Below are 27054 nucleotides of genomic sequence, written 5' to 3' on the forward strand. Positions count from 1 at the left end.
ATTTGAGACTACTTCTAGAAATCTAGAAAGCATTCTGAAACCTTTAATAAAAATCATTTTTGTATAGCTTCAAAATAATTTGATTTAAAATTTAAAACTGTATTTTTAAACAAATTTCATTGTGATATTTCATTAAGAATTCATACTTTGGTGACAATGCATTTTGGAGCACTACTAAAATGGGCCCAGAAATTTGATATGGGCACACAAAAGTTACACAGCTACTCTATGAAAAGTAGGTCCTGGAAATTTGAATAAAATGAAACAATTTATTTTTTCAACGTTTACCTTTTTTCTTCTTTTGCTCTCAGCTGTTCTTCCTGTCTCAAAACTTGAACCATTATAGATTCAAAAACTCCACTTGTCAAGCCTGCCAAACTTCGCGGTGTTGACCGACGCCTTGTTGAAGTACATGCAGTTCCCTTCTCATCCTCCAATCCATAATAGCCTCTAGATGTAACTGCTATCGTTGTCTTTTCTCTCAAGTGCCTTGGAGAAGAATAAGTCAATTCACAAGGTCAAATCTTCTGGGCAAGCAACAAACCCCCTTAACCAGCATCTTAAGAATCCCTTTGGCTAACTACATAAAAGGTATTTAGTTAAATCTAACTTAGCTATGCTCCAGATTTTGATCCTCCCTACATAATTTCTAATTTTCCTTATTTACGCCATAAAATTAATTAGTCTGTATGGTAGTCCCTTCCCTACATTTAAAAACATATAAAACCAAAGCATTAAAATTAAGGACTAAAGCACTATCTCTTTAATGGAAAAAAAAAAGTTTATTGTTTGCAAAGTTAAATGAACTTATCTTTATATCTCTTCATACATTTCACACTACCTATCATTGGTATGGGGAAATGTACGATAATACAAAAACATTTTGGAGGAGAAAATTTATGATAAACACTTTGAAGAAATTATAAACAAATGAATATACAATATTCATATACATACAATATATAATATTAAGTTTTAAGTATTACAATATAGTTGTAAATTTGGAAACCTCTGACTAAATCATAAAAAGAATCTAGGAACCTAGATTTCCTCTTCAAGCTTGCCACAAATGTCTCCCTACTCTACAATATTTTACTAATACACTAAGCTACTAATTTAATGCTTAAAGATATTGATGAAAAAATTTCTGTTTTCTTAATTATCCATAAACCCCCTTAATGAATCTGAAATGTGATTAAAACCAATTTACATTTAAAAAAAGAAACATTAATCTTATAAAGTTTTTAAGTCTCGACTAAAAACTGACGTCTGAATTTGTATCTATATAAGGGTTAACTGTAACAAGCATCAAGGAAAATATCTGCTCTTCTACCTTTGTAAAATATGCCAGTCTCTGAAGGTTTTGTACATGTTGTTTCTATAATGGCAAAATCAAGTCATAAGCATTCAATATGCTGGATAAGCATCTACATAAATTAAAAGTTGACCCCGTAATCATATTTTCCTGCTTTCCTATAGGCTTTAATATAAATAGGATAAAGGTTCATCAAAACATAAACCTTTATGGCATGAAATACAATCAAACTCCTGTCCATCTTGGACTATATTCACAGTGGTTTATTACTCTAAGTTAGATAACTTTACAATAATCTTACTCTTGGGCCATCTAGGTCCCATGAATGGTATGACTGCAAGGTTCTACTGAACTGTGGCACTATTATGTGTTTCTTTGTTATAAGGTGATAATATTTTAACTGATTCAGCTTTAGAAAGGGCATGAACTTTTAAACTGGTTTACCAGTAATCCCAAAGAATTTGGGCTAATCTATCCATTCTGTTTCAGGTTGTGATTCTTTTATGCTAGTAGCATAGATCCGTATGATAGCTAATTGGGCTGGGAGTAAGGGACGTGGGCCCAAAGAAAATAAGCTGACTGACAATAAAAGGTACTGAATGGGTACACTTGGGTTCACTTTAGGATAGTGTTTTTACTGGTGAACTAACTGGTTCTGTAATTTTAATTACTTCTTCATCAATACTAATGGAAGAGAACATAAACAATATGACACTGAAACATGATGACATTTCAGAGGTCACAGTATATGCAGGGCATTGGGGTTAAGGAAAGTTGAGGGAAACAGTAAGTCACGTGGCTAAATTATGTAAACTAATTAGTTTATAGAAACTAAACTTTACTCCTTCAGTCTTATAAGTAGAGGAAATGAAGTTATAAACAATTTTTTCAAACAGTATTTTCTCAGAATAAAGACCAAAGAGAAATTAATATCCTCTATTACTTATCAGAAATAAAAATCTATAAGCTATCATTCATAATTAAAATACGAAAAAGAAAACTATGATGTTTCCCTTCTATCGACACACAAAGATTAAAAAGGCTAATATTACTCAGTGTCAGACAGGGTCCAAGCAAAGAAAAATTATCATATGACATTAGTGGGTGTGTAAAAATTGGCACAGCCTTTTTGGAAGTCAATTTGGTAATAATCATTAAGATTTAACATGCACATAGCCTCTGACACATCACGCTTCTAGGAATTTATCCTATAAACATATTTCCACAACTGTGAGCTAAAACACACACACAGCATTATCTGTTATTTAAAAAGAACAACCTGGGAGCATAAATGTCCATCAATACAAGACAGATTAAACAAAGTAATGCACCACAAAATGGAATACCAATCATCCATTTAAAAGGAATTAGGTAAATCAGTATGTACTAACTGTAAAAGATGTCCACATTATACTGCTAAATGTAAAAAGAAGTTTCTGAACAAAATATATTTTTTAACCCAAAAGGAAATATATATATATGTATATGTGAACATACATATGGCCCCAAGTAGTGTGTGTGTTTGTGTACACGTACAAGTTCAAACTCTCACCTAGCCTATTACAATCTCTTCACGACAGGTCTCTTGGCTTCTACTCTAATCTCCCTACAGGCAGTTCTTCATGCAGCAACCCAGGTAATCCTTTTAAAAGATAATCAGATCATGTCATTCCCCTGCTCTGTCTCCTCTAAAACCTTCCAGTTAAACTTAAAATACAATCCAAAGTTCTGATGGCCTATGGAACCTAGTGTGATATGGCCCTCATCTACCTCTCCAGACTTCATTTTCTAACACTCTGCCCTTAGCTCTCTGTGGTCTGGCCACACAAAAGTCTCCTTATTACTCGCAGTCACACCAGCATCTGCTTTGCACTTGATCCTCCTTCTGTAAGGCACTCTTCCCCCAGGCACTATCATTTCATTCAAACCTCTGTTCAAATGCCAACATATCTGAGAGGATTTCCCTGATCCCATAACTAATAAAGGATCCCCTGCCACTCTATTCCCTTACCCTGGTTTCTTTTTCTTCATGTTACTTACCACTACATTGCATTATATAATTATCTATTTATTTGGTAATTAACCATCTCCCCACCAGAATGAAAGCTCCAGGAGGATAAGAACTATGTTTTGTTAATGGCTGTATCTTCAGAACCTCAAATACCTGATATTTGGAAAGACAAAAACCAAGCTATTTTTCATTTTAAATTCACACACATAATTCAAGTTGAAAAATGCCAGTCATCCATTACGGTCCACAGTAAAAGAATCTAGATTAAGCATTTGTTACTAACTACTTGAGTTTCATTTATCAGAGAAAAAAATGCAATAAAATAAAAATAAAATAAGCCTCACCTCCAAATAAGAATTGTAGATAATTAATCAATGATCAAATAATGATTGAAATAACTCTCCCTTTCTAAAATTCAAGCTTTTTTCCTATGAAGAAAATTATTTCATGAAATCAATGACAGTTTGAAAATAACAGATTGGTAACTATAAGCAAAAGCTAAGCAGTAATTATGGTTGACTCATAATAGTTTTTTCTTTTTTCTTTCACAAAGCATGAAAGGGTCTTTTCTGTGTTGTTAATACATTCCAAATCAGAATTCAGAGGCTCAATTCTGTTTAAAATTATTAAAATAAGTATCAAGAAGGAAGTAAATTGATACTAAGCTTTACTTATGGTTAATATATAGACTAACACCGGCCCCCTACTAAAAACAGATATTTAGGAAGGTTTCCATTATTAGGTGATTTTGTTTTGTTGTTATCAAAACAATGTAAATGTGTCACCAATAAAACTTGGATCTGCACAATTAAAATCTGGAAACAGAATTATCCAATGTGCTTAAAAATATTCTAAATGAAGAGGTTCAGTCACTTTTTTAACCCATTTACTTAAAAAAACATTAAAATGTAACTACAGTCCTCAGAGTCCTGGCAAGAAAAAGATAATACTAAAAAGGAGATATGTTTAATAAAGAGACTGTTTACAAATGTGCAGGCAAGGTTAAGGGAAACTAGGACAGGATGGTGAAGCCCTCCTGGGCTAGGCAGGGAGCTATTATTCTAGGACCAACAGGGGAAGAAGAGGAAATAGAGGAATCAAGAGAGGTGTAACTGTAGAAAAGCCCAGACAATGATGGAGCATAGTTACTGACAAGCTGCAGCCAGCAAGGAGGAAGTTGTTAGAATAAATATTCCTACTTCTCCATCCTCCTGTCAGTGCCTCCCACTGAGACTGAACCCAGTCAGACACCAGGGACAAGGCAGACCAGCGGATGCAGTCCTTAGAATTCAGCCTCGTGGGGCACAGGGCACAAGGGCTGAAAATGGATTAGGAGGGACAAATGAAGATTATCCAGCACAGCAGAACCTTAGTATTAGTTTTCAAGAGCAACTAATTGAAATTAGGAAAGACGGAACTTTTACTGGTGGATTTCAACAAAAACTTCTGCATGTTTGATAGATAACCATCGTGATGTAGTCCGCCCAGCTTGCAATGCCATTCTTCTCTCTGGATTTATATATTTTTATGAGCTCTGAACTATAACAGTCATTAAAACCAAGTACTAAAATAAACCTAACTTAAAACAAGCCTGTCAAATAGCTCTAACAGCCAAGTATTAAACCAAGATTTTCAAAACTAGTGAAGTATCACAATGTCCTCACCAAAAATAACTTTTTGTAACATTAATAATGTTTAAAAATTATTTTTAAAATATGCTTAATCTCTCAAGTTTGTTTCACAATATATAAAACATAACAGTACAGAAGTATCCATATATGATTTATAAATAAATATGCATACACTGCGGGTACACATTCAAAATTTTTTCTGCTTGGGAAGCCAGATCATAAAAGTTTGGAGACCACTGCTTTTAATCTGCAGCTATATATTCGATACCCAAAAAAGTTTTCAGAAAAAAAGAAGTCTTCATACCTATAAAAAAAGGCATTTATCACAGGTTAAATTTATCTACTTGATCTTCTTTACCTTCTATTCTCCCAGTTTTTACTCTTATTCTCCCTGCATTTTTAACTCATCTGCATCCAGACCTCCAGCATCTTATTTGATTCCTTCATTTACTCTAACATAATTCAGCTTCTTTCAGCTATTCATATAGATAACTAGTTGGGACCCATCATACATGACTAACCTCTTCTCTTATCTCATCTCCCTTGACCAATTATCTTTCTGTCTCAGGGGCCCTACCTATCTCTTGCAACTCAGTCAAAAGCTCCTTTACTCCTATATCTTCACTACTAAGCACTAACGGAAAAAATCACCACCTTGTAGTCGGTTATCCAACTGTAACCTAAACTGGACTCAATCTTGCCTAAGATGACTTCTTTGAAAGAAGTCAACTTCCTCATTGGCTCCCCATAACAGCAATTTCAAATGCCATCATTATTCAAAAGATTCATCCCACTACTCCTCATCACTTAGTAGCTGACTTTGCCCACCACTTATTTCACAGAGAAAACGGTAGTTTTTAAGTACGAGCTCCATTAACTTCTTGTTTCTCAAAAAACAAAATTATCTGAATGCAACTTTAAATTTTTGCAGTGAAAAATGTGCCTCCCATCCTCTTATCAAAAATTAATCCTACCATAGGTTTTCAGCATGTGTATTTCATTAATTATCTTCTACATCTTCAACCTCTACCTGCTAGTTGCCTTTAACATAAAAACATGTCCAAGTTTATATTAAAAACAAAGCATTCCTGGGGCCGGCCCCATGGCTGAGTGGTTAAGTATGCACACTCAGCTTCAGAAGCCTGGGGTTTGCTGGTTCGGATCCTGGGTGTGGACCATCAAGCCATGCTGTGGCAGCATCCCACACAGAAGAACTAACAGGACTTACAACTATGGATATACAAGTTTGTATTGGGTCTTATGGGGAGAAAAAAGAAAAAAACAAACACGAAGATTGGCAACAGATGTTACCTCAGGGCCAATCTCCCTCACTAAAAAAACCCCCAAACCATTCCCCTTGAAAAGAGTCACATCTAAACTGCTGGTGCATTTCATCTTTCATTTACACCTCAATCTAGCATTTGCCTGCACCTACTCTACTGAAATCACTCTTCCTAAAGGATCTCCTAGTTATGAAATTCAAATGATATTTTTTCAGTTCTTATCTACTCAACTTCTGTATACCATCTGATTACACTTTTGCAAGAACTTGACCTGTACTTTGCAGAAAAAACAGTTTTGGATCACTAGGAAAGAGTGGAGAAGGAATACTAATTAAGAAAAATATTCATTCATGTTATTCAAATTCATTCATTCAAAATATTTACTAAGCAACAGGGATTCAGCAATGAACATGCTGATGATTTGCATATATTGAAATGAAAAGCATAAAAATCAAAGATGACTTTGATATATTCAAGTTGAAACAACAGTGATACCATTGAAAAATTGTGAAAGTTGAAAGAAAAATAGGAAAACTGGGAAGGAGATCTGGGTTAGAAATATACTTAGTTTTTAACATTTTGAGATAACAGTTGCACAACCAACTGGAAAAGTTCTATGGAAAGAAATATGAAACTAAAACAAAAGGGAGGGCTCAAGATACTGATTTGAGAGTCTTAGTGATAAAGTCATAAAAAATAAATGGTCTCTCCACAGAGGAATAAATATATGGAGATAAGATCTGAAGGCATAATTTTAGGGATTATCCACAGTTATATGGAAAAATACAGCCAAAGAAAAGGAAGACTCTAAAGATAAGTTAAGAAATAATTTGTTAAGAAATAGCATAATAGAGGCCAAAGGAGAAAAGTTTTAAGCACTAAGTGATCTGAATTATTTAATTCTCCAGATAGGTGGAGAAAGGACTAAGTACAAGCCACGGATTAGCAAGAAGGCATTCATTATTAAAATTCATGAGGGCAACTTCAATAAGGGATTAACTACACCACCTTATAAATTAAAAAACCTTTCGAGGCCTTAGTTCATATCTGAAGTGGCACCAAATAAATGACCTAATTCCCAAAAGAACAACTGAAGACCACCATAACTAATTTTTTAAAAACCAAACATTCTGCTTAGAATAAATTTCCATTTCTTGATTTTGTCTTCCTAACTTAAGGAAGGCACAAAAGTAAATGTAAAATTTTTATTTACAGAGAAATGGTATTTAAAAAGGGCCTTACCAACCTCAACAACTTCTATAAGCATTTTCAGTAAGTTAGGACTGCTCTACTGAACATCTTACTACCATTACAGCTATTCCTTACCATACAGAAGCAATCAGGAGTTCTCAGTACAGGCAGAACAGAAGGCTTTCTAGGTCACGAACTCTCAAACAGCCCAGTTATGTTCATGTTCCCCAGAAGGTGCTACAATTGTGACAAGTCTGCAAAGTGGGCAGGTAGAGACCTTGGCTTCCTGTTCTTGGCCAACTCCTCCAATATCTGCCAAGTATTGATGAGGCTTTAAAGCAGCAGATCCAGGACACTTTCAGATTCAGACAATGGCACAAAAACGAAAGATGGGAAACTAGGACAAGTCTTGCCCCTGCCTACCTGCAATAACTTGTCATAACAAAGAGATGTAGGGACCTGGGAAGAGCTGAAGACATAAATGAAAATTAGGAGGATGTGGCAAGTAGATATCGTGGTATCCACAGAAAGTAAGTACTGCTACCAACTTCTCTTTTCAACTTTTATTTCAAGAATTGGAAGAATATCATTCTTATTCTCCACAAACCAGTAATTTCTATTGTTCTCTCACATGTTTCTTATGACAAGTGACCAAAATATGCATGCAAATGTTGATTCCACTGCAGTACTAAAAATTATACTATTAAAAAGTCTACCAAACTATCAAAAAATATCTTATAGAAAAATGAATACATGAAAAAGTTCATTTCTGGAAAACTCAGAAAAAGAAAAATCATTTGACAGAGCACTCATTCTACCAGATATTAAAATGCATTTTAAAGTTACAATAATAAAGAAGTTTAAAACCATAAGATAAGTAGCTAGACATACCAATACCACAGTGGAGACAGTCCAAAAATAGATCCAAGAATTTAATGTATTATAAAAATGGTATATCAAAGCAATGGAGAAAAGTGATGCTGTGACAACTGGCTGGACATGAGGAAAAATATAAAGCTGGATTTCAACCTTACTGCTTAACCAAAAGAAATTCCAGACAGATCCATTCATTTGTTCATTCATTCATTTATTCTTTCATTCAATATTAATTAAATACTTATAGGTAGTGAACTACGTGTTGGCATCAATGCTTATTAGGCAAGACTCCTGCCCTCACTGAGCTAACATGTTATTAAGAAAATACACAAAAATTGAGTAAACAAATACATACATATGTAAGTTCTAACTAGAAGTTACATACTGTAAGTTCTGTGAAAGACAGTCAAGAACAATTTCTTTGAGGGAGTGACAGCAGGAGAAGCCAGCCGTGATAAAAGCCAACCAACCAACCAACCAACCGAAAAAACCCTTGAGGATAGTGTTCTAGACAAAAGAAAGAGCAAATATAAAGGCCCTGAGGTAAGAATGGTTTGGCAAGTAGGCAAAGAACAGTAAGTCAAACTCCCTACATATCCTAAGTGCCAGTGAAATGATTTAAGCAGGGTACTGACTTCTCTTAATGTACCTCTTTTAAAGTTCACTCTGGCTGCAAGGCAGAAAATGGACTCCAAACAAAGCAAAATGACAAACCAAAAGTTCGGTTTTGAACACATTAAAATTTGAGACAGCTATTAGACACCCAACTGAATAAAAGAATCTAGTAACAGTAGTAGCTTGTTAATAGTAGGGGACCAGGGAACTTGTGAGAGAAAAGAGACTTTTTTTTAAGATTGGCCCTGAGCTAATACCTGTTGCCAATCTTTTTTTTTTTTTCTCCCCAAAGCCCCTCAGTACATAGTTGTATACTCTAGTTGTAGATCCTTCTAGTTCTGCCGTGTGGGACTCTGCCTCACCATGGCTTGATGAGCAGTGCTAGCTCCACACCCGCAATGTGAACCAGTGAAACTCTGCGCTGCCAAAGCAGAGTACGCAAACTTAACCACTCAACCACAGGGCCGGCCCCAGAGACATTTTTACTGTAGTATTTCTTGCACTATTTTATTTTTGCCACCAGATGTACACATTATTTAAATTAATAAACTATAATAAAACAAACACTAATCACTGCATTGCTAAACAAAGTGTGTATAGTACAGTTACACTTCAACTATTTCCTCTAGATTTTTACAAGTTATATTTTATATGCATAATTATTTTCAATAATTTATATTGCAAATATCAATCCTACCACCATAGGTACCTAAATGCTCCTTCCTCCTTGAAATCTTTTAGGATTCTTTCCTCCCCAGCCTCTCTCTCAGATAGAAAGGATTCTCTCAATCCCTACAGCTCTTGTCCAAAAGCAGCACAGCACAGTGATTAAGCATCTGGACTCTGTAGCCAAATAGTCTGGATTCACACCCAGGTCCTGCCACTAACTAGCTCAGGCAAATTATCTTTTTTTTTTTTTTTTAAGATTTTTTTTTTTTCCTTTTTCTCCTCAAAGCCCCCCGGTACATAGTTGTATATTCTTAGTTGTGGGTCCTTCTAGTTGTGGCATGTGGGATGCCGTCTCAGCGTGGCTTGATGAGCAGTGCCATGTCTGCGCCCAGGATTCGAACCGACGAAACAATGGGCCGCCGCAGTGAAGCGCGCGAACTTAACCACTGGGCCACGGGGCCAGCCCCTGGGCAAATTATCTTTTATGCCTCACTTTGCCATTTGTAACACAGGTTATGTAAATCATTAATTACCACAAGAGTTGCTGTGCAGATTAAATAAGTTAATATAGTTAAGCCCTTCAAACAGAGCAACATACAGTGGCACTTAATAACTGTTAACTATTACTAAAATTATGACAAATAAAATGTAATTTCAAAATTTCTGCTGGGCTTTTGTGTAGTAAAGGCAGCCAAGACAGGTTCTGTTGCTACTCCTTGCTCTAGACTTGCAAATTAATCATGAGTACTGTTGAAAAAGATAGCTATAAAACATAGTAGAGTAATGAAAATATTAGAAAGCTAGCTAACTTGTATAATTACAAACATTAAAATATATTTTTAAGTATATTCTTACTATAAATCTTATAAACACATCATGGCATGACTGATGGTTTCAACCTACCTCTTAATGAGTTAGGCTAATTTTTAGTAAAAGCAGTCTGTCATTTTTTTGTTAGGAGCCAAACAAAGCAAAAGACAGCTAATCTACAGGGCAAAAAAAATAAATTTTTAGAAGAAAAAACTATAGGGTCAAAAAACAAAAACCACACTACAGGGTCCTATTGTTCCCACTGTTATCCTGTTAGTGTGTAGTCTCACATGTAACAACATTCATGTGTAACATTTGATTAACAAGTAATACCAAATCTAATAGGTCATAAGCAGGATATAAAACTGTATATATGGCAAATCCAAATTTTGTATTGAATTTTTTTGTGTGTGAACAAATAATACATATGTATATATATACAGATGAGCTAAAGAAGGCTACCAAGTGATCACCTCTGTCTGATGAGATGGTGATTTTTTTATTTTAATTTTTTGACCATTTTCTACCTTTTTTCTAAATCTTCTTCAGAGCATGTAGAACGCCTAGCAGAATATTTAGCATATGGAAAGAAATGAACAAATGTTAACTATTAGTAGACAAAGGATTTAAACAAAAAAAATTAAAATAGCTCTCAGTTATCCTATAATTTACATACTCTTGCCATGAAACTTTTTTTTAAATTAAGTTTTAATTTAATTTTATTTATTTTAGTTTTTTGAGGAAGATTAGCCCTGAGCTAACTGCTGCCAATACTCCTCTTTTTGCTGAGGAAGACTGGCCCTGAGCTAACATCCATGCCCATCTTCCTCTACTTTATATGTGGGATGCCTAACACAGCATGGCTTGCCAAGAGGTGCCATGTCCGCACCCGGGATCCGAACCGGCAAACCCTGGGCCACGAGAAGCGGAAAATGTGCACTTAACCACTGTGCCACCGGGCTGGCCCCCTGCCATGAAACTTTAAAATAAGGCTTGACTATAACTAATAACTTTTGACTTACATTTCACTACCAACCAAATTCCCTACCATGGAATTAATAAGTAGAGGAAATTACTAATGTACTGGCAACTGCACCATAATCAGGGATTTAGATAAACTGGAGGATATAAATGGTTCTCATACTTGTTCAGTACTCTGTGGATGACCATGAAATATTGTCATATTTAATTGTTTCTAAAAACCTTTTACTGGGCATGTTATGTTACCGATTTTAAGATTATGTTCTTATAAGTATCTATCTGTTACAAAGTATCTATCTGTTACAACAGACTTGGGTTTATAAAAAACAAGTTATCAAATTAAGCATAACCAGCCAATACTGTCAACATGTGTTTAACTTTATTAATTATATTCTTTTTTTGGTTACTGGCAAACAAAGTTATTGAAAATAACTTGGTAGATAGAATAACTTAAATTGTTAAAATTCTGTACTTAACATAATTTTTTTCCCTGAGAACTGGGAGAAGACTGAAATTATTCAACTAAAGAAACGAAACAACTAAGTCCAACCCAAATTAGATATTTAAATCTAGCAAATTATCTAAATTATTTGGCAAAAGAAAGTACTTTCTCTTCTTTCTAGCATTACTCTAGGATTTCTGCTTAATATAAAATAAATTTTTCCAGATATATGTCTATATAATCCTTCACTAAATCTTCTACCTAAGAGAAACAAACTTACATGCAAAATTAAAATTGAGAAAATTAAGGGATGAAAAAACAGCAAACTGACATTAGTCTTCTTCTCTAATTCATCTCATATATATGTGCCTTGTAATTCTCTAGCTTAAAAGCTTTTAATATAATAATTCACTAATATGGAATATCAAACTCTTTTGATATTCCTTATTACACAGCACAGCATTTTAGGTTCTCTATGACCTGGCTACATAATCTGGCCCTCCCAGTCACACCTGTCACTACTTTTCTATATATAACTACACTCTAGCCAAACTAAACTACTGGCCATTCCCTAGCTATATAAAGTGGCTTTTTTGCCTTTGCACTTTTGAGCACGCTATTCTTGTTGCCTCAAATGACCTCTACAACAACTTAATGTATCAACTCCTATCTTTCCATATTCATCTTTGAATCCCGCTTCAGTGCCTATCAAATAATAAGCACTATAAATGTAGGATGAATATAATGAACTGTACCTGTCTGTCTTACTACATTAACCATATACTACTTTCTATTATGCTTTTAAATACTGTATGCACTCTTTAAAGTAGGATATGGTATCTGCATTCAACTCAACAAATATCTACTGAGATTCTCTTCACTCGAAGAGCCAGCTTCTAGAGATACGAAAATGCATAAGACAACAAAATTTACTAAGGCAAACAGACATACAAACAGATGACTTCAATCATCATGGTATTCAAAAACTTCAATACAAATCACATAAATCCAAAAGGTGGGTTCTGTAAAAACAGAGGAATACACCTAACTTATGCTGAAAAGCAGAGGGAGAGATGTGCAAAGTTGTTTTCCTGAGGAGATGACAAAATAAGTCTTAAAACATAAGAATTTTGACTTGATGTAACTGTATATTTCGTTTGATTTTTTCTTATACTTATTTATTTCATTAATTCAAGAATTACCAAACTATTATGTATGCCCAAGACTCTGGAGATGCAATGGTGGATAAGACATATCCTCTACTCTCAGGGAGATCACAATACGGAGAGGGAGACGGATACATCCCTAACATTTTTTTTGAAGTGCTATAAACAGATGCAAAATAAAGAATCGTGGAGTACATGGAAAAAAGCAATTAATTCTGTATCAAGCTTCAGAGAGGTGGTGAGATTTGGGCTAAGTTTCAAATAATAATTAGAATTTCAACAGACATAGGAAAAAGAGACTTCTAAGTAAAGAAAAAGGCATTCCAGATGTTTTCAAATTGTTCTGAATTTGATGAAGTTAATTGCCAATGACTGTAAATGGAATTCTAGAGAAAGTCAGTGTCTAATTCAACACGTGTCACTGGCAAAACCAGAATTAAACTCACTTTACTCACAAAAGTATGACACCCCTACTACAGTAAGTCATACATTAACTCTTCCAGAGTTCTAGAATACTGAGCGAGCTATTTCCAAGACATTTTTCTTCTAACTTAATACAGAGCCAAACCATTACTTAAAGATCAGAGTTAAATAAGTCTCTTTAAACATCTAATAGTATAAACATGAGCATAGTATAAGAATATTTATCTTTAGGTACTATTCAGATTCTCTGTTATTTCTGTTAAAGCCTTAATTTTTTCTTCATTTAGTTAACTGGAATTTTCTTCACTTCAACCAAACATCAACATCATCAAAACTTATTGAATACTTGTTAATTCTGTGGTTTAAACCTATGATTCTTTTTGTTTTGTTTTGTTTTTTACTGAGGAAGATTCACCCTGGGCTAACGTCTGTACCAATCTTCCTCTATTTTGTATGTTGGACACCTCCACAGCATGGCTAGTGAGTGGAGTAGGTCTGCACCAGGGATCCAAACCCATGGATCCCAGCCGCAGAAATAGAGTGCATGGAACTTTAACCACTCAGCCATGGGGCTGGGCCCTAAACCTATGGTTCTCAACCTTTTTTGGATCTGTGCCCTTCTGCTGACCTAATAAAGTTTTGCACCCTCTTTCTAGAAAAACTAAAATGAGCGCGCACACATACACACACACTTTTCCACACTATATGGGGGGGGGGCAGTGTGTTAGAACTCTGCTTAAAAACTCTAAACCTTATAAAGGCTTGGAATTCATACTTACCTATAAAAGAGAAATAAAATTTAAAAATCAACCAAAAGGCTACAAGGTCAGTTAATATACTAATATTTTACCTGATATAGTGCAGAGCAATGCTATGAGAACTAGCCCTAGATCTCTTTCCATTTCTTCCAAAAATCAAATGGGCAACACTAAGAATAGTATTATTATCCACAGCTGATATATAATGTAAGAGCATACAAACAGGTTTAAATGGATACAAGTGGATGGGAATAGGACCCAGGGTCTTTAACTTCAGGCTTTAAAAAGTTTTGACACTATTTAACATATTAGCCCTATGTAACAGGGATTACTCACAGAATTAACGCTTTAATACAACTCTAAATTAAAATCAATTTTGTCACATTATAAATCAAGTAGCTTGCTCTGGAAATAACTTTCATTAATTCTAAACTCCACTGGAGGAAGAAACTGAGAAAAAACTACTTGTCATATAAAGTTCAATATATGAGTTATTTATTTTTTGAGGAAGATTAGCCCTGATCTAACATCTGCTGCCAATCCTCCTCTTTTGCTGAGGAAGACTGGCCCTGAGCTAACATCCATGCCTATCTTCCTCTACTTTATATGTGGGATGCCTGCCACAGCATGGCTTGCCAAGCAGTGCCATGTCCGAACCCGGGATCTGAACCAGTGAACCCTGGGCCGCCAAAGCGGAATGTGGGAGCTGAACCGCTACGCCACCGGGCCGGCCCCTCAATATATAAATTTTAAACGTAAAGAGGATAAACAAAAACCAAATTAAAAAATCACCACTCATTACATTTTAACAAATTCAGCAAAATTACATTGTGCCACCATACTAAATATAATAATCCATAATTGATTTAAAACATGAAACCAGAAACTGATGAATGAATCCAACATTAAGGAGGCAGTCTTGCCCCTCTCCTCCAAAAAAAAGTGATCCTGAATTTGACGGAGCCATCTAGACCCAACTATCAATTTATAGGAAATACAGAGGACAAAAGAATAGAATGCTTCCAGCAAAATCCAAGACTGTAGGAGACTCCAGACTAACAAACTGATTTCTTCAACAAAATCACTGCAAGAAAGAAGGGGTCGGGGGAAGAAGGAGAGTGAGAGGGAAGAAAAGAAAGAGAAATCTATAAAGGACATACAAACCAATCACAATGCGTGGACCTACCTGGATTGTGATTCAAACAAACTATATAAAAATTTTCAAATTATGATTTCTGAAGCAAATGGAAATGAAAACACTGGTTGTCAGTTTGATACGGTATGGTAGTTACATTTTAAACAAGAGCATCATCTCTGAGAGTTACAAACTGGAGCGTTTACAGAATAATCTGCTGCCAATGATATATCCCAAAATAATACAGAAGGAGGGTATATAGAAGGTATGGAGATAGAGCAGAAGCAGCCATGAATAAATATTGTTGGGGACTGAGTAATGGGCACATGAAGGTTCAAATATTCTGTTTTACTTTTGACATGTCAGAAATTCTCTAATTAAAGTTTAAAACAATATAAAAACCAATCTAAAAATAGAAGATTGTGTAATATTCTATGAGAAACTCACGATCAAGGTCTCTCTGCTCTTTTTCAGAGGAAGAATGTGAACAACTAGCATTATGTCTCCTCACCGCCCGCCCCAACACTACCTCTCACTTTTTACCAGTTACTTTTGCCAGTTGTATTCCACGTGAAGACATGAGTGTATGAATCTGCTTCTCACTTCTCTCCTCCCTTCCCAACATTCCAGCTACAACCCAAAATACAAATGCTTATAAGGTTTGACAAGTGTAAAAGCAGCCCTAAAAAATACTTCAATGAAAAGAAAACTCTAAATTCTGAGGTGAAATCAAATATGAAACAGTGTTACTATACCCTGAAGCATCAGTCCTTAAACTTTATTGTGTATAAAAATCACTTAGTGAGCTTATTAAAATTGTATATTCCTAATTCCCCCTCTGAGATTCTGAGTTAACAGATTTAAATACAGCATGCTTTTCTGGGGCCAAGGAATTTGCTTTTTAACACCATTCTAAAGAGGGCGATCTGGGAAACACACTTTGAGAGACATGCCCCCCAAAACCTTTGAAAATGACCTTTAGAACTTATAACCACCTACTGCTTAATTTCAAGTCAACATTTATAGAAGTCAAACTGCAACAAATCAAGCAGAAATAACTCCCTGCCTTATAGATTTTACATGGTAGTGAGAGAAGAGAAAAAGATATATGTAATTAGATCATATTATATGTTAGATTGCAATAAATGCTACGAAAGAAAACAAAGGAGGTTAACAGGGATAGATAATGACCAGGGAGAGGGATATTACTTTAGATAGGATCCTGGGGAAAGGCTTCAGATAGGGGTAGTGTCAGAGAAGAAACTGAGGGAGCCAGGAAACAAGTTTATCGGAGGAAAGAGTATCAACTTTAAACCTGCTTTTCCTCAAGTATTCAAGACAAATATAAAATGTCTCTAATTTTGTTTACTGATTATATTCTAATATTTTTATCTTCCAATTTCAGTAACTTGAATGTTAAAAATTGAGCTTGTAGGCTAACATGGAAACAATCTACCTTTATAATTGTTTCTATGAGAAAACATTTCTAGGTAATAAGTTTTTCAGATGGTATGTTTTTCTCCTTCAGTACAAAATGAAGTGGACTCTGTTCTTATTTTTAGACTAAATATGAGAAAAGCCCCTGATTCACTAGGAATTGTGTATTTAGCAGAATTTTGGTGTCCCTTACTGTATTTGTTAGGCAATCTACCACTGAAATTGAAAAGCAGTTAGAAACATAAAACATGAAATGCCATAAGGCAAATAATCCCAATATTCTACCTGCATGCACAGTTTGTGAAAGAGATTTTCTTTTTGATATCAACCTTAAAAAGCACAGAGTACACAATTACCATACAAGTCAATGTAGTAGGCTAGTATAGATTGAAAAATTTAAATAAAATTTTTCACCTTTAAAGCTTTTGCAAACTCAAACATACTTACTATAAACTGAGATGTTACCATTTGAAAGAAAACTCATGTCTAGCAAATGAGATGTATCTGAGAAAGGGAAGAAGCTGTCCTTTGGAAAGAGAAGATGCCCCAAATACTGCAATAACAATTCAAATACTTTTTGCATTATATCTTGACAATGTTTTTTTTGTTGCTTCTAATTTAGAAGGCTTAAATTCTCACAGAAGAGTAGTATTAGTACTTAACAAAATACAGTCAAGTAGTTTTACTTTTAATGTAAAAGATGCCTTCTCATCTTTTTCATCTTGTAGTGGAATGTCTACAAAGAAATGAACAAGTCTGATTTCCAAGACATACTAACATTTAAAGAGATATAAAAGAAGCAATGGGAAGAGTTATTTTTGTCTGAAGATACTTTCAGACGTCTGTACTCAAAAGCTTTAAACATGAAAGTTTGGGGTGAGTCCTTAGCATTATCTACTCCATGTCCTTAAAACTGCACTTACAAAATCTGAAGATTTTATAACGTGAATGGTATTTCAAAAAATAACAGCAGTAACACATGGTCATTGTAGAAAAAACTAGAAAGAGTGGAAGGGAAAATTAAAAATCACCCATAGTTCCACTACCCAGTTACAACATTTAACATGAGTATAATGTCTTACAACTTTGGTGATACATATTTTTAATTCTATTTTTTACCAACAGTATAGCTTATTCAAAGTCGCAAATACTAATTTCCATTAAATAAAATCTTTTTTTTTTTTTACCATAAAAGTAATACACTTATTGCAGAAAATCTAGGACATATAGAAAAATTAAAAGAAGAAAATGAAAAATACTCAGGATCTTTCTACTTAGCAATAGCCACTATTAACATTTTGTTGGCTTTCCTAAGTCTTTTTTCAAAGTGTATATACTTAATACCCTGACTTTTAAACATGATTAATTCTGGAACATTCACAGGTCCCAGGTGGAAGATGATATAACAAAGGGCTTGGTGACAGATAATACTACCATTGGGGTTTATTAGTCTTTCCCAATTAAAAAAATAAAGAAGAAGAATATCGAGTAATTTAATACGTATTTTAAAACTTCATATCATTATGCAAGTTCCTTGGAAATGAAAACAGCTATTATTTGTCCTGGGCACCTCTAATTTTATGGCGATAACCTGAGATGATTTGAAAACTAAAATACAACTATGAAAGGAACTCAATCTTCTCTCCAGAAACATGCTTCCACCTCCCTTCTCTAGTTTTTTTTTTCTTAGAAATAAAAATAAATACAAGGGCACAAATACAGTAAGAAATAGACTATAAGGCAAAATACATTAGAATCTATTAGGGCATTTTTATTGTATTAAATCTAAATCGTTCTCAAATTAGTATTCTCAAATGAAACAAAACCTCCTAAAACAGTAAAGTCTCTAAGTTTACCTTATTCCAAATAATACCTTTTACTTACTCCAGAATAAATTCTTTTCAGCTTCATTAACTGCCTCTTCTCAATTAAGCATTTCAACTTTTAATATTTTAATCATTCTTAATTTTAATCATTTTAATCATTCTTCCATCTTTCATCTTTCCAGATTGAAGACAGTCAATCCTCACACAAAGCTCTGCCTTTGCTCCCTTTGTACTTTTACTAAACTCTATCCTAGGCAATCTCATTGACTCCCAGTTCTTCAACCATCATCTTTCCGCAGGTTAATTCCTAGTTTAATGTCTCTAATCTAGCCCAAGTCACTCTGCTGAGCTCCATATGCAGCCTTCTAACAATTCTCAGCTGCATATGTATCGTCAAATGAATGCCTTCTTTCACGTTCCCTCAGCTTCACCATCACGTGGGCTCAAATTCATTTTGAACATCATCCTCTCCTTCAGACCTCACATCCAACAGCTTGCCATTTTACCACCTTAACCTGCTGAATTTACGTCTTTTGTATCTTTTTTATTCCGACTGCTTATTATCTCTTAATGGAATTAACTCAATAGCCTTTTAATTGGTTTCCTTTCTTCATTCTCTCTTCTTTTATTTCAGCCTCCAAACCTCAAAATACTAGTAAAATCATGTCACTTTCTTAACTAAAACTTGCGATGGATCTACACTGGCTACATTCTAAATTCCTTAGCAAGCATTCCAGGTCCTCCACAATTTGCCACAGCCTATCTTTCTAGACTTCTCTGCCACTACAGGCCCTCATCATCCTACACTCTATTCTTCCGGAATACTCTGTACTTTCCTGCCTCCATACCTTTAATTGTTCATTTCTGTTTACCTATCACCTTGAAGTAAGGGATAATGTCATCACTGTATCTACAGGGCTTTACATACCACCTATCATAGAACAGGTCAAATAACTGTTTCAGGAACTTCTCAACTTCACCTATCAATATTCACCCACCCTCCAAAACTATGACCTCTAGAATAAAATCTAACAAAGTATTTTTCAATTCCAGCCCGCTCTCCCTCACAAGTAGTTATCCCTCCTTTGCACTACCATAACACTCTAGATTAAAACTCATCACAGTAGTCCTCAAAGTATGTGCCCTTGGAACACAATCATTTCATGAGCTGAACCAAGATGTACCATCAAAATCCGAATGTGATTACATTCTTCCAGTTTGTGGGGGGAAAAAACTAAGGTACTAGATAAAATCTCTTTAATTAAGGGTTTCCTCTGATAATTTGTTTTAAGCCTTTTGGACCTCCTAGCAAAGTCATACGATACAACTAAATATATCAATATTTCAGGGTGTTCTGCAAACAGTACCATGACGTCCAGGTGTTCTGACAATGGAACAAGTTTTAACACATTCTACCTTTTATCATAACTGTGTGTGTACCATCTTTTGAAACCTCTTGGGGGCAGGGACTGTTCTCCCAGTCCTAGAACAAAGCACATGCTCAATAAAAGTCTTGTTAATTGAAATCCTTCATCCTTTCATCATTGCACTTAAACATTTTCTGAACCTTCTCTAAATAATATGACTTTAAAATGGCAATTATAATAGAACTACATGGAGTATCAAGTTCTAACATTCTCTAATTCTGAACAAGAGGTAAATCCAGATTCTATTACCACAGGTCTCAAATTTTTAAAGATTTACATTAAAAAGATAGAATTACAGAATCCAGCAGGGGCGAGGGAGTTAGACTACTAGGCAGAAAGAAGTATCTTGTTAAAATTCTCAATTAATTTCTGGGCTTTGATCTTAATTGAGGAAAGCAAGTAAAGAAAATTCAAATTTAACTTAGGAGGGGAATAAAATGGGTCTACAAAATTCATTTGTATTTCAATTACTAACTGTACTTGGAAATCTCTATTTTTAAATTTTTGAGGCTTCATAATGATGCTTTTGTACTCTCATCCCCAAGGAAAATATTCTGCCAACTAAAAAGCAATTATAAAACTAAACAATCTTTAGGTTTATTTTAAGCAAGTCTTTTTCTTTTTTTAAAAAGCTCATTACATGCACCATTTTTTAACAGCAACTTAATTCACAAATCAGGAATAATTTTAACAAGGATACATTATATTCAAGCTTATTTTTGCCAAAATATTATTTTAAATAGCTAAAATTAGAATTTTAATTTTAGCTCTGTTGGGGTCACTGGTGATGCCTCTTCTTTACAGTCTTTTAAAACGAGGAAAAGCCACCTTCTGGCTACATAGCAATATACTTAAAGCTTTCAAAAATATTTTAAAAGTTAAAAGCTTTCAAAAATATCATTATTTAAAATTTGAAAGAGGCAAAAATTCTTACTAATACTTGACAGTTTCTAAAGCTCTGCACATAACTTCCTAATCATTAAGTATTTTCTATTCCTTTCCACTTGATAAATTATTTTCTCCCTATTTCTAAAACTAATTGCTGTTGCTCTCGGCCGTCTCAAACAAACAAGATCCCTTCTCAAAGATAACTTTCTCGAAACCAGACATGTTATCTAAGTCTTAGTCCTAGTTCTATCACAAATATTATATATAAAACATATTGCTATATATTACTAACATGTATTTATAAAATAATAAAGTTATACTTAAAAATTATTCATAGATTATATACATGTAGTATTATTATAAACACCACAAAAAGCAAACAAAATTTTAAAAAGATAAAATAAAAACAGAATATACAAAGTTGTAATATTTTCTCCCCTCTTCCCAACCGATCATCTTGCACACTTCCTGGGGTGCGGACAATACTCTGCAGACCATACCGTAGCCATACAGAGTAGAGTAGTTCACAGAAACACTACGCTATTTCATGCCTTGCATTCACTGCAGTTCAGCATTCTGGAATGCCCCCCTCAAACCCTCCAAAAAAATCCAGCGGCAATCTTCAACTCCTTCAAGAATTGGTTCAAGGATAAAATTCTCTGTGATTCCTATTAATTAGGCTCTTTCCCTCTTCTCCTTACCTCCTCTCACTTGCCATCCTTATGCTTACTCCCTCCCCTTCAGATTTAGGTCTCCTTTTTAAGTTCCCCTTGTACCTTCTTTATATGTCCATTATAGAATCACTATCTTTTTAAGTGTCTGTTTCCCTTCTCAACTATAAACCACTTAAGGGCAGGGAACTTATCTTTTTGATCTCAGGGACTGGAATGTCTACCTCTGGCAGACACTTATTCGTACAATCAACTAACCTAGCCTACCGCTCTCATTGTACAGATGAAGAAACTGAGATTCAAATTATACATTGTGTCCAAGGTACTAATGCCATTGGACTACTCTATAATGATAATGTGGCATCCTCTCTATCTAATGTACCTCATTTTTTGCTCACTAAAAGACTCAGTAGTATACGGAAGACCTGTAAAGTTCTCCTTACAGTAAATCTGAAAATAAGAGCTAACTCAGTATCTTACAAATACATAGAAGACAAAATAAAACTTAAGTGATAATATCTAAGTGTTTTTTATTACTAAAATACCACACACCACTTATTTACAAATAAGGTATCTGAGACATCTATTTGCAGAAAATTATATTCATGTGGACAGTCTATAGAATATTGTTTTGGAATATCTATATATCCTAACTGCATACTAAACAGCTAAAACCTACACTTTTCTCAAAGTTGTGCCCACTCAAAGCATTTAGTGATGACTCAGATTTTAGGCTAGTTCAGAGAAAGAAATTATATCCTAGTATCTACAAGTGTGGTCTGGAAAAGCTATTATTTACAAAATGTTTACATACATCAAATTCAAAAAAAGTAAGGGATTCAAAACTTTATCTGTTTGAGACCACCATATTACTTTTTGCTACTAAAATGCAAGAATTCCATCTCTCTTGGACTAAGAATGTTAGAAATACATTATTATGTTTATAAACAACAGAAATGTTTTAAGTTTAATTCCTAAGTATAGATGCGATTAGATTATATGAGAATACAGTATTCTGAGATTTAGCCACTGAGAATGATTCTAAACATTTAGAAATTTATAAGAGAAATAGTCTCCCTGCTCTTTTGTAGGACTCAGAAAATATTTATTATACACACAATGCTTTTGAAAACACCTATAATTCATTCAAACCTATATGCTACTTCTTAGCACTTTCATGCAGCCCTTCTCTTGCCTCATTCTAAATTGTTTCCACATCTGTAAAACTGGATGCTTGGACTAGATGAACTCTACGGTTCCTTCCAGGTCTAAAATCTGTGACATCAATTTGGAGTATATTTTACTACTTAAAAATAATGACATATGAATGGACTATTTTTCATGTGAGTCGTAACTTTAAGCACTGTGGAGACAAGGGTAACAAACACACTACACAAATATAATGTCATTAAACAAAGTATTAAAAGTAACTTACAAAGAAAATTTGTGAATAATTATTCTATTACCAAATAATTCTACTTTATGAAAGGAGTCAAGAAGAGGTTCCTTAGTTTAAACACAGCTCCCCTACTGAGTCAAGCACTATGTTAACTACTGTTTTCAGTGAAAGAAACCACTGGTAGTCCTGAAAACAGTACATGGGAAGCCAGTGACAGATTAGATTATTTTAAAATTACTAAAACAATTAACACAACTTTTCAGAAGCTATTCCATAAAAGCAGAGTACAATACCCAGTTTCAGATATGAGGAAAATATTCATCTTACTCAACCACTACTACCAATATTATAATGGTTAAAATTTATATTGAGCTCACCATGGGATGGACACTGTTGATTTTATACTGAATAACTCATTTAATCCGACAGCAACCTAATGAGGTGGGTACTATTTTATCCCCATGTTACAGATAAGGAAACTGAGGCAAAAGGTATAGCGACTTGTTCAAGTTCACTTCAGCTAGTAAAGAGTCAAATTATTCTTCTATTCCTGAAGAATTTCCACTTGATAAATTGGCTTGTATCAATTATACAATGGTTATAAATTAATATGTTTATTTTAGTATCCTCTTGTGTTACATTATTTCCTCTTACCAAAGAAAATAATTAACTCTGGATATACAAGTGGCGTACACCAGGAGCACGTGCTATCTGAATTGCCTAAGATTTCTGGTAGAATAAACACAAATGTCTAAAAGTATAAAAATTTTGTGTTGATGCACTATTGTTGCAAAAATTCAGTCTGCTCAGATGAAGCGGAGAGAACAGATCAGGAGTACGCCAGAGTAATCACTAACCATTTAATAACACCATAAAACTCCGATGGCATCCACGGGTAGTAAAAGGATACAATTTTTTTAATGATCGAAACAACCACCTTTTTAACATGAGGCAAAATTATTTTTCTAACAATATTTCATCCTAAAAACTTTTAAAAGTGTCATGCTAAAACTGTCTGAAAGTTGCAGGTCCGACTTCCACCCCACTAAAACTGTTCCCCTGCCTACCCCTGTAATTCTTCCGACCGGCACCATTTCACATCTACAAATTTTACCTGCTCTTCGGCGCTCAGGGCTCCGCTTCCTCCTCAGCTTCTTTTCATCTGGGTGCTCGGTTCATTCAGCCCGCACCCACCACACCCCTGCGGGCCCCCGCCCAGCGCTGCTCCTCCTCCCGGGGTTCTCCAGTACCAACTCCGCACCTATCAGCGACGCCCCCCGGCCCCTGGCCCAACCCATCCTCGGACACGTGCGAGGGTGTGTTTGTGTCAGTCCGTCAGTCCCAACCCGGACGGGGCTCACTTACCGCGAGAGAAGCGCCAACTTCTGCTCCAGCATCATCTCCAGCTTCTGGCCCTGTTTGGAGATCCAGTGGTCCACTCCATGCAGGCGGTAGCACGTCTCTAGCATCAGCCTGAAGTCCGCGACGAACTCGGTGATGCCCCCGTACTGGCCGCTGGCGAACTTCTCCTCCATCTTCAGCAGACACATGCACTGCCCGGGCTGCTGCGGGTGGACGCGACTGCCCCGGCTCCCGCTGCGCGGCCCCTCGGCCTCCTCCTCCTCGCTGGCGGCAACGCCCCCCAAGGGCTGCAGGAAAGGGGCGGTCAGGCCCCGGTGCTTCTCCTGCAGGAACTCGCCCAGGATGCGGTAGCCCTGCTGCAGCTCGTAGGTCAGCTCCTGCTCCTTGCAGCCACCGCCCCCGACCACCATCGCCTCCTCCTCCTCCTCCTGGTCGTCCGCGTCCTCCTGCGAGGAGGCGCTCCTCCCTCGAGCCGGCCCTGAGCTCGGGGCCGCCGCTGCCACCTCCTCCTCGTCGTCCTCTTCCTCGGCCGCCGGTGGCGGCCGCTCCTCCTCCCCAGCCGGCTCCATCTCCCCCGGCGTCTCAGGCACGCTCATGCCCCAGGCAAGCCCAGGTTGGGCAGTGTGGAGCGCCCGCTCGAGGCGCCGGGGGACGCGCGAGCGCGGGCCGCTTCCTCAGGGCTCGGCTGTGCCGCGCAGCCCCAGCCGCATCAGGCCTCGTTCTCCTCAGCCGCCGGCTCGGCCCGGTACGCGCGGGGGTCTCGAGCTCGCCGCCGGCGGGGCGGGGTTACATGGCGCGCGGGGGAGGGGGGAGAGAAGAGGAGAGCCTAGGTGCCCTCCTCTCCCCTCCCCCCGGCGGCGGCGGCGCGCGCGGCCCTCGCCTGCCTCACCCCTCCGCGCCCCGCCCGCCCGCTCTTCACCGGCCCAGCCGGGCCTGGCCGCCGCGACCTCGGCGCCCCACCCCCTCCCGGGCCGGCTAGGGGGCTGGGAGGGGGCGAGGAGGAAGGGGGGGTTCTTCTCTCGCCTCCCCGGAGGGGGCCTCAGCGCTGAGCCGCGGCGGCTTGAGCTCCTCCTCCTCTCCTTCACACCCCCTCCCGCCCCTCTCTACCTGCGGGGGACCCAGGCAGGAGGAGGCGGCGCGCGGACGGGGCCCGGCGACAACTGTCAGTTAGAAGCCCCGCTGGGCGGGGGGGAGGGGGAAAAGAGGAGGGGCAGGGAGAGAAGGGGGAGGGCACTCAGGCACCACCCCCACCCCAGACTGGGGCGAGCTGTGGAAAGAAGCAAAGAATGGGGCACCGTCGCTCTCCTCGATGCGCATGCGTACTAGAACAACCCACCCCGGTCGCGTCACGCCCAGCTACACGAAAGCAAGGACTTCGGCTCGGTTACAGGCCTGAGGCCTGGTAGGTTGCGCGGACGAATGATGTCATCAGCTTGTAGACGACTGTAAGGGGAGGAGTGGAGAGGGAAGCAAGGCGCCTGCGCAGCTTTACTAGCCGCTTCCAGAGACCGAAGAGCTTTTCAAGGCGAGTGCTGTAAGAGGCTGTTTCTTTTGTGGCACCCTTATTAGCCCTAAAACCTAAAGTTAATCCTGAAGGAGCTTGCCAGATAGCCTTCGTTAATGGCAAATGAATTAGTAGGAAGGCACAAAATGTAAATCGTATTGTCTTGTAAAATTTACATTTTCTTTGCACACACCCTCCTCTTTGTGACTGCCGGTTTTTTAAAATATAAAACTAGAATTTTGAAAAGTTTAGAAAGGAGGTTCAAGGATTCGACGAAAAGGAGATGATTTGTAGAATTCGAATTTCTGAAACTCCTGTCCCCAGTTCTTAACATCAACTCTTATTTTGGAAAGTAATCTCATGTTTTCTATTAAAATGAAAAAACACATTTCCACTTCTCGATTCTTGAGATCTGCTAAGAATAAATGAAGGGAATAGAACCTCATAAAAAAAATCCTTGGAACTAAAACCAGTCTTCAAATATTTCAAATCTAGGCTGTACAGCATTAAATAGTCATTAGCACGGCCTTACAATCTCACTGCACATTTAAAAATTACTGTTTGGAGAACGTCTAAAAAGTCACATTAGTTTACATATTGTTTAAACTAAGTGGGGAGAAAGGAACTAATGGTTCCATAAAACATATTACTATTTTCTCATGTTCTATTTGAAAGATGCACGTTACTTTTTCTACTTACACTGAACGCTCTTGCTTGAAACTTGGAATTACTTAAAAACACAAAAACAAAATTCTAGAAATCAAGCATTTTAAAAGTAAAAGCTATATGACTAAATGGTCTGGATATTCTGACTTTTGAGATTGTTTACTTCTCATTAGTGTAGACCTTCAAACACTGATAAAATTAAAAACTTCAAAGCTTTTTTTTTTTTTTTTTGGTCCAGTAAGTTAAAAAGCAGCCTTAAGTAAAATAAAGTGGAAACACTTTTGAGTTTTTAGGGTATTGACCTTCCCCCATCCACACACACGTCCATTATCTAGTTTTCAAGATCTTCTGTCATCTTATCAGACAGTAATCTATGAGGCATTTACACCATTCTCTCTCCTCAGAACCCATAGATGTACCTCAACTCACAGGACCAAAGGCAGGGACCAGTCCTACTTCAGCAACTGGCAACCAAAAACGTGCCTGACTAGGCATCCCTCATTGCCTTTGACAAAGTCCGAGAACCTAGACCCACCCTACCCCAGCAAATATCCCCTCTTGCTGTTTA

At 36.8% G+C, this 27054-nt stretch overlaps 1 protein-coding gene across 6 annotated transcripts in view; it reads right to left on the reverse strand.

Annotated features, from left to right (window-relative positions):
- The window catches only part of BRD10 (bromodomain containing 10), a 106626-nt gene extending 81230 nt beyond the window's left edge, over positions 1–25396 (reverse strand). For 3 of the 6 annotated variants that reach the window (XR_011531467.1, XM_070590005.1, XM_070590004.1), the window contains exons 1-2: positions 24320–25396; positions 289–489 (exon numbers count right to left, since the gene is read on the reverse strand). Coding sequence is in view for 5 of the 6 variants with exons in the window: in XM_070590005.1 (XP_070446106.1) it covers positions 289–489; positions 24320–24912 (794 nt within the window). In the remaining variant the exon portion in view is untranslated. Of the gene's footprint in view, positions 1–288; positions 490–3670; positions 3755–24068 lie in introns of those variants that run through there. The other 3 variants (XM_070590008.1, XM_070590007.1, XM_070590006.1) reach the window with 3 other exon arrangements.
- Positions 25397–27054: the final 1658 nt, after the last annotated feature.

The sequence above is a fragment of the Equus przewalskii genome, chromosome 22 (assembly GCF_037783145.1).
Source record: "Equus przewalskii isolate Varuska chromosome 22, EquPr2, whole genome shotgun sequence".
In the NCBI taxonomy this organism is placed as follows: domain Eukaryota; kingdom Metazoa; phylum Chordata; class Mammalia; order Perissodactyla; family Equidae; genus Equus; species Equus przewalskii.